At 32.9% G+C, this 9,718-nt stretch overlaps 1 protein-coding gene across 1 annotated transcript; it reads right to left on the bottom strand.

Moving 5' to 3' along the window:
- Positions 1–8,625: 8,625 nt before the first annotated feature.
- LOC108762275 (piggyBac transposable element-derived protein 3) lies at positions 8,626–9,102 on the bottom strand. The gene has a single exon (XM_018509211.1). The coding sequence runs from the start codon at positions 9,100–9,102 to the stop codon at positions 8,626–8,628; it is 477 nt and encodes a 158-aa protein (XP_018364713.1).
- Positions 9,103–9,718: the final 616 nt, after the last annotated feature.

Genomic DNA, 9,718 nt, shown 5'->3' with positions numbered 1-9,718 from the left:
TGACACCTCAAAATGGTACAGGACTTTTTGATTCAGTATAGGCTGTTCTACCCACGTATGACAAAAAATGCGGTAGTCGCCAAACACCCTGTATATGTAGTTGACGCAGAATAGATCTTGAATATTATACCAAATAATTATTCTTACGTATCCAGCCGCGTAACATATGCAGTATAAACCGTCAAATTTCGGATACACATCATAAGTCACATCATAAATGAAGTTGACAAATCAAAACTTTTCATAAGCCAGTGAACACTAGTATGTCCTTCACATAATGTAAATTCCGGCTTCTAAATATAAAATAGAATAAATTTACAATAGTAAGAATAGGGTGAATTCGTTGTTAACAATATTACCTAAATATGTATACAAAAATCACGTATTGAATTATAAAATATAGAAAAGTATCATAACTAACATTACATGTAATTGCGTTGGAAAATAAGATAAACTATTAAAATGAGTCGGAAGATAAAAAATTGTACCAGTCAAATACCGTAAGAAAAATTAAAAAGTAAGAAAGTATCTCTCTAACAATCATTAACAAAACCATAAAATATGTATTACAGGCAATAGGAGTCGACGCTGGTTATCAGTTAGCGCAATTTTTCTTAGTACTAAACCTTAACTTTGAACGTTTCCACTCATGGTTTGAGTCTTCATCAGCAATCTTTCACCCTAGCGTAACGATTGGAGTGTTGCATGACAAAATGATATCTCCAACGTTTTTTCTCTCAAATATTGAACATTTTACTGTTGTGAGATAAGTCACATACTCACAAAGTTAGAAAGCTGAGTGGCAATGAGAACTCAAGCTAAAATTATATGAAAGATTAAGTTATCGTATGTATAATTTGAAAATTAATATTCACCTCACCTCACACAGTCGACGCTTCTACACTGAACAATGAATCTCTCTTAACAAATATCTAAAAAAAGGCTTGAAAGAATCTATCAACAATAATAATAATAATAAGCAAGCCCATCAAAACCAAACATCAGTTAATCGGATGTACAATTTATTTTCGTGTAATTAAACAAGTCATATCAAAAACTAATTAAATATACGTTTCGACCCCTATTTTTGGGTCCTTATTAATATAATATAACCTAAATCCGCTTACATACTATACGCAAATTCCAAGAAGCGATACAGCTCATTCTTCTTTATCCAATTACCAAGTTAGATAAAAATATTATATTGATAAGGACCCAAAAATAGGGGTCGAAACGTATATTTAATTAATTTTTGATATGACTTGTTTAATTACACGAAAATGAATCTCTCTTATTTACATTTTGTAACTCGTTAATATGTTATGAATTATCGTTAAATTTTAAAAAATAACTGCGAGAACAATATGTGTCTTGTCATTTCGACAGTCGGTTAAATAATGATTGTTAAACAAGTAACATAGCGGTTAATTTGAAGACAAACAGGTTTATGACATATATTGTATTACAAACAAGCCTTAAAGTTTTTTGAGAATTTCAATGTGCGGATGATTTAAATCAATGGTATCATGTTGTAGATTCAGCCCATTGGTCTGTCGATTAATATGCGTCATCTCTGATATTAACCTTTTATTATAATAATTTTCTACATCCAAAATCTCTACGTTTTGCCAATCAAAGTTATAATCGTTTTGCAACCTATGTTCTGTGATCACTGAATGAGTGGATGTTTTACTATGGATATGCTTTTTGTATTCAGAAAGTCTGGTTTTTAATGTTCTCCCTGTTTGTCCCACATAGGAAGCATCGCAATCACGACAATTGATCTTGTAGACTACGTTCCTTCTTAATTCATTGTTTAAAGAATCCTTATGAACTTTAATAAACTGATTCAACTTGTTCAAACTAAAAAATGGAACCCTATGGCAAACCTCATTAATTGCATTCTTGAATTTATTCGATATCTCTTCCAAATATGGTGTGGAAAACCATTTAACGCGTTCTTTAAGTAAATTGTTATTTGTTTTTTTAGCTGAACAAGAATTCAATTTATTTATTAATGTTTTAACTCTCTCTTTCATTAATAGTATCGAATATAAAATTTAATTGATAATCGCCCAATTTTTCCAAAAGTATCCTAACAACAAATTCAAGATTCTTTTTGTGAAATTGTGGATATGAGATATAAGAAACTTTATCTACCAGATTAAAAATTATGTCCTTCTTTTGCGAGATTGGATGTTGGGACAAAAAATTCAAAAATCTTCCCGAAAATGTTGGTTTTTGATAGTCAAATATTAATGAGTTATTTTTTAAAATTATAGTTGTGTCCAAAAAATTTATAGAATTACCACCCACTTCCAAGGTGAATTGTAACCTTGGATGGAATGAATTGAATTTTTCAAGAATAGAATCAATTTTTTAGAATTCGGTAAACAAAGAACGATATCTACATATCTATAATAGAATGGTATATGATATTGAATATTGCTCAACCCTCAATTCTCCAAATCCATCATAACTAAGTTAGCAACAATCGGAGAAAGCGGTGAACCTATAGGCGTTCCAAAAGTCTGCTTGTAAAATTGATTGTTAAACGTGAAAAAAATTGAATCCAACACTAGGCGAACAGCTTGGATAAATTCATTATTCGGTAAATTACAACATTCCTTCCGCAAATTATCTAATTATTATTATGTATGATTTACGAAATTCATTTTCAGGTATTATTGAAAATTCAGGTATTATTGAAAAATTGTTGGTGGGACTCGTCGACTTTACCTCAACTGACTAGACTACTAAAAACTTTATTTTTGAAAGCTGGACCAGTTTGGAATTAGTTATAGACAGAAGATTATTATTATTTTCATCACAGTTAATTAAGTAGGAACGCAGAGATTGAAGTATATCACGAAGATAATAAGAACGATATACAGACTGTTGGTTATATTCATATTACTGTAATTATTATTCATATTACTGTAATTATTATTCATATTACTGTAATTATTAACAATGGTATAGTTTCTTGTTATTTATACAAGCTTACCTTTTTAAAAAAAGGTAAAAAAAGCGCTAAGCGTGCGTGGTTTTCGTAAAAATTATTTAGGCTGGTTTCACCAACGCCAATTACCTAATTCGCCATGGAACTGACTAATCGCGTTTGCTGTTTGGTGAAATTGACCACTTATGGTTGATACTTATGGTTGATTCGGCTTAATCGGGTTGGTGAAACCGGTCCTTTGTACATAATATTATTTAACTCTAATGATATGTATCATTCATTTAAAATATTTGATATCAACAAAATTGGCGCCAAGTTAAATTCCTCAAAATTTTATGTATCGATCGTAAAAAAGATTTGATATCAACAATTGGCGCCAAATTAAATTCCATGTAATTCGGATACCAAATTAAATCACATTGACTTTAATGATATGTATCATTCCTATAAAGGATTTGATATATCAAGAACTGGCGCCAAATCCTATTTCTTTATTTACTTAATCCAAATAATACTATCTTTAATTTTTATACAATGAAACCTAAGTGTACGCATATTTTATTGAAGGATCTTTCTATTCCAATCCAAATGGTTTAAATTCCTCTTAAATGAAATTATTATATCACAATTCATTCACATACAAAGATATTTTTTCTTCCAATTAAAGTAGTGGGTATTTAATTCTTTTTCAAAATAATATACAAAACGTTATCACAAAGTTGTGTTACCTTGCTCAATTTAAATGTTATCACAAAAATTAAAATGTTAACCGTATAAAATGAAAAAATTTAATTTAAATAGAAAAATTTTTATGTAAAAACACTTGGCGCTGCTAGATCTCGATCTCGATATAATGACATAGTACTAAGATATGAATGTAATATTTAGAAAAATAAGAAAAATGAGAATGTAATACTTAAAAAATGTAATATTTAGAAAAATAATATATTAATAAGGAAAATTAGATTTTATCTCATTGACGTTAATGAGAAAGATTTACTTTTCCATCTTGTGATTAAGCAACGTAGGTCATTAGTCAACGTCCTCACAGGATCCTTACTAACAACTAAATATGTATCCTCATCTGACAAAATAGTCTCCATCTCTCTCACATAATCCATTTTATCTAATACTACCGTAACATTTCCTTTATCAGCATGTGTTATGAGTAAATTATCTTGGTTCCTAATAAATTGATTCGTAAGATTTAACCAACCATAAATCAATTTATCATTATGGCTCACTGATGGAAACCTATTAAAATTTTTAATTTTTTGCACATTAGACTTCAGTTTACTATGGAAATTGGCGATAAGGGTAAATTGAATTTTTTGGACACCACGGTTATTGTTGAGGAGAACAGAATTATTTTTGACAGGTATTATAAGTCAACGTTTTCAGGAAGGTTTCTTAGTTTTTGGTCTAATCATCCTTTTTGTCACAAAAAAGGCGTTATTGTTGAGGAAGGTCGGTAAGACCGAACGCTTAAATGATAAGACTTATCGACAGATTGGGGAGTAGTTAATGCGATGGGCGCTGCGATGTTAGTTTCTTTTTTTTTCGGTTCCTCTATCTTCATTCGGCGACTGTGTGTGTGGTCGTCGCCCCTTTTTTGGTTGAACTGCGTTTTCTTGTACTGCCTTTTACATTAAAAGTATTCTTTCGATATAAACGTTCTGGTTATTATTGTGCTGGAAATCCACCCTCAACAGATTATGGGCTCAGGGTGATATCGGAAGAAGTAGTAGTCTGGCAAATTGAGAAAACAAGGGACAAAACTTTGAGCAGCTTGTACGAAGGAGATTCTTCATAAACGAAAAAAAGGAATACGACAAGGTGTATTCAGTATAAGAAGAATAAAGTACAATTGTATGTCGAAAAATGGAAATCGGCAGGATCAAAGTTGAAAAGTTACGAGATGCGACTAATTGGCAGGAATGACAGTTCGTTGTGAGCACGTTGATGGAAAGCGACGACATACTGCAGGTATGTGATGACAAGTTAGTCAAGCCTGAAGTAGGATCACAAGATTATGAAATAAATTTAGCTAGGTGGACGAATGTGAATAAAAAAGCTAAGAAACTTATTGTTACTATTCTTGAGTCAAAGCCATTGCAATTGATAATGAATTGTGAAACAGCCAGAGATATGTGGCGAAAACTGCATAGCGTATATGACATGAAATCAGATGAAAGCTTGTCCTTAATCCAGAAGGAATTCTTTGCTTGGGATTCGGCAGGAAATGTAGCTCAGCATGTATCGAAACTTGAGCAAATGGCGAGTAAGATGAAAGTACTTGGAGGAGAAATACCGACTTCAATGTTAATTACTAGAATTCTCTCAATTTTACCACCAACATTTAAACATTTCCATAGTGCCTGGGATTCTACCGACGATGCAAGAAAGACAATTGAGAATCTAACGGCAAGATTCATGGCTGAGGAACTACGAATACAAAAAAGAAGTGAGTCAGAAGAGTCAACAGTAGCTCTCATCTCAAAAGGAAATCAGAAAGCCAATTTTCAAAAAAAATTTGGCTATTCAAAGGAAAAATTAAATATGGATGAAAGGAAGAAAACAGGTTGCTTTACATGCGGCAAAAAAGATCATAAGTGCAAAGATTGCAAAGGATGTTTCAAGTGTGAATCAAAGGATCATATTGCAAGAAACTGCACGAAACAAGGGGAGAACAAAACAAATAAAGAAACATCTAGTGATCAAGCACAGGCGTTCGCAGGGTACACGGATGAAGCAAATATAGCAGACTACTGGCTAATCGACTCTGGAGCGTCAGATCACATCACAAATCGAAGCGAATGGTTTTCTGAATATCAATCGTTTCCACAACCACTGAAAATCTACATTTTCAACGGCGCACAGTGGGCGTAAAGTCGTTTTTCGTGATAAAAAATCACGCGACGGCTGAATTCTCAACCGATTGCAATGATTTTTTTTTTTAATACGCGTTATTTAGTATACTATAACGGAGAATTGCACGTTTTTTGATATTGCAATTTGTCAATTAACAAAAAATCATAATCGTAATTAACTTTTTGGCAAACATTCTTTGATGCGTTCATAATTCCTTCGATCTTGATATACAAACGTTTCGGAGGTGACTGATCACGAATCCGTCACTCAAATTTAGAAATTCAAAATGGTGAATCCAATATGGCGGCTGCGATCTGGAAATGTAAGAACAAATTTCGTAAAATTTGCTATATGGGATTGCTGATTACGAATCTGTCACTCATTTCAATATTCAAAATGGTGAATCCAATATGGTGGCCGTGAACTAGAAACGTAAGGACAAATTTCGTAAAATATGATACACAGGGGCGTTAATTATTAATGTCAAAAAATTATAATAAAGTAATTTTATGAAAAGTATATCAAATTTCATAAAATTTCATAATAAATACATTAAATTTTATGTACATGTACGCAAATATGTTTTTCTGTTATAAATACATTAAGTTTAATGTAATGTCATGAAATTGAATTCAAATTGTGTAACTTTTAAAAGTATATTAAATTTCATAAAATTTTTAACAGTGTACTTTCATTAAATCTGTGAACTTTTTATTATAATTTTATTATAATTATTTTATTATAATTATTTTATTATAATTTTTGACATTAATAATTAACGCCCCTGTGTTTTACGAAATTTGTCCTTACGTTTCTAGTTCACGGCCACCATATTGGATTCACCATTTTGAATATTGAAATATGAGTGACAGATTCGTAATCAGCAATCCCATATAGCAAATTTTACGAAATTTGTTCTTACATTTCCAGATCGCAGCCGCCATATTGGATTCACCATTTTGAATATTGAAATATGAGTGACAGATTCGTAATCAGCAATCCCATATAGCAAATTTTACGAAATTTGTTCTTACATTTCCAGATCGCAGCCGCCATATTGGATTCACCATTTTGAATATTGAAATATGAGTGACAGATTCGTAATCAGCAATCCCATATAGCAAATTTTACGAAATTTGTTCTTACATTTCCAGATCGCAGCCGCCATATTGGATTCACCATTTTGAATTTCGAAATTTGAGTGACGGATTCATGATCAGTGACCTCCGAAACCTTTGTATATCAAGATCGAAGGAATTATGAAAGCATCAAAAAATGTTTGCCAAAAAGTTAATTAGGATTATGATTTGTTGTTAATTGACAAATTGCAATATCAAAAAACGTGCAATTCTCCGTTATAGTACACTAAATAACGCGTATTTAAAAAAAAAATCATTGCAATCGGAGAATTCAGCCGTCGAGTGATTTTTTATCACGAAAAACGACTTTATGCCCACTGTGCGGCGTGGCAATGTCAGTACTGGGACGAGGAGACATTAGAATCGAGATAAGAGTAAACAGAAAATGGTCACAAGGTATTATGTATGATGTCCTATACACACCAGATATGAAGCATAATCTGTTCTCAATTAGGGCGGCTGCAAAGAAAGGTATAAATATTTCAATTTGTAATGGTAAGGAATGCGTTCTTACACGAGATGATAAAGTAATAGCTGTTGGCATAGAAACAGGAAAGTTATATAGAGTAGATTTATGAGATATCAAATATAGTTTGTACTGCTAATAAAATTGATACATTACAGTTGCGGCATGAGCGATTTGGCCATCAAAACAAACGTCACGTAAAATCCTTTTTAAAGAATAGAGGAATAAATGTAGCTGAAGATGGTGAATTCTGTGATGATTGCGCATACGGTAAACATCATAGGTTGCCTTTTGGAACAAGAGGTGAACGTGCAAAGGAACCTAGAGAATTAATACATTCTGACGTATGTGGAAAAATGAATGTAGAATCGCTTGGAAAAAATTATTATTATGTTATTTTTAAGGATGATTATAGCGGATATAGAACGGTATATTTTTTGCGAAACAAATCTGAAGTAAAAGAAAAGAAATATTCTGTAATGAAATAAAAACGCGTTTTGATAAGAATATAAAAGAATTACGTACCGATGGAGGCGGAGAATATGTTAATAAGAATGTTCGTGACTATTTGCGTAAATTAGGTATTAGGCATACTGTTACCGTACCATATACACCAGAACAAAATGGTTCAGCCGAACGCAAAAATCGTATCATAGTAGAAGCTGCACGTTCAATGTTATTCTCTAACTCTGATTTGCCTAGATTTCTGTGGGCTGAAGCAATTAACTGTGCTGTATATGTATTAAATAGAACAGCTCCGACAAAAATTGAAAATAAAACTCCATATGAATTGTGGTTTAATAAAACCGCCAATGTAAATTATTTTAAAGTTTTTGGTACTGGATGCTTTGTGCATATTCCTAAAGAAAATAGAAAGAAATTGGATAAAAAGGCATACAAAGGCTATGTTGTAGGATACACTAAGGATATCGTGTGTGGATTCCTGAATTACGAGATGTAGTAATAAGTCGAGATGTTCTATTTAACCCTTTGAGGGGCACATTTTTCTAGAGCACCTACCCCAGATATGATAGTGGTTGTAAGGGTTTTCGGGATCGCTGATTACGAATCTGAAGTCAGATTTTCAAAATTCAAGATGACGGATCCAATATGGCGGTAATACAAAATTTTCAAACATTAGCAGATAAATGCTAAATGTTGTCTATAAGGGTTTTCAGGGTCGCTGATTACGAATATTTTATCAGTGTTTGAGATAAATCCTTGATAACTCTTTCCAGTAAATTTTTTTCAGCAGCATTACCAATTTTTCCTGTGTACATTTGAAATTCACATACATAACCATTCATGTCTGATCTCACCCACACCTTATATCCTCGTTTAATGGGTTTCTGAGGCATGTATTGTTTCATGGTATTTCTACCTTTGAATTTTACCATGCTCTCATCTATAAATTGCTCTTTAGTTGGATCATAATGATGCAGATAAGTTTCAGATATTTTTTCGATGAACGGTCTTATTTTGTATAATTTGTCAAAATTAGCGTCTCCTTTCTTAGGTTCTTTATTTCGATCATTCAAATGTAAATTACCGAGCAAGAAAGAGAATCTCTTGACCGGCATGGTCGAACTTATGTAAGCATCATTCAACTGAGGATTCGAGGACCAATAATCACGATAAGACGGTAAGCGTTTGACACCCATCATTATAGTAGGGGAGGCCAAGCGGGGATTTTGGGATTTACTCGAGCGCGTCAGAATAACATAAAGGGGGAAAGCTTGCATCCTAATAAGTACCCCCACCATATATTAAACCTCTATATAGAGCCGGGGGTCCAGGGGAGCCCGTCAGATTAGTAAAAAAAAATCGATCGTTCGAAAAACTCGAGCGCGTCAGATTAAGGTATGGTGTGTTAATTACATGTAGAAAAGTGTACATTTCAATAATCTGACGATTTCAGCGTGACGTAAGGAAATGGGAGAGTCACAAAGTTGCAAAAAAAAACGTGACATGGATTTTCTCGAGCGCGGTTAAATTTTTTTTTATTTTGAAGGAAATTAATCAAGGATCACGGGAATAATATAATCTGACGATTTACACAAGCCGAAGTGGCCAAAATCATTAATAAAGTGCGGTGCGCGCAGCGGCTGAGAACTGTGTACTTCCCGCTCCGCGCGTCTCTTCCTTTCCCACACTTTATCTATCTCTTACTCTCTCGCACTGTCAGCGCGTCTCTTTCCTTCTCACTTTTTCTCTATGACTCACTCTCTCGCACCTTCGTATACTTTCCGTCTACAGTACAATCATACCGTCTCTGTCGCC

This window comes from Trachymyrmex cornetzi, unplaced genomic scaffold (assembly GCF_001594075.2).
Source record: "Trachymyrmex cornetzi isolate Tcor2-1 unplaced genomic scaffold, Tcor1.1 scaffold289, whole genome shotgun sequence".
Lineage (NCBI taxonomy): Eukaryota > Metazoa > Arthropoda > Insecta > Hymenoptera > Formicidae > Trachymyrmex > Trachymyrmex cornetzi.
This window is presented reverse-complemented; position numbering and strand designations above follow the sequence as displayed.

Excerpts from the sequence above, each read along its gene's own strand:
- LOC108762275 (XM_018509211.1), bottom strand. The coding sequence starts at position 9,102 with ATGATGGGTGTCAAACGCTTACCGTCTTATCGTGATTATTGGTCCTCG.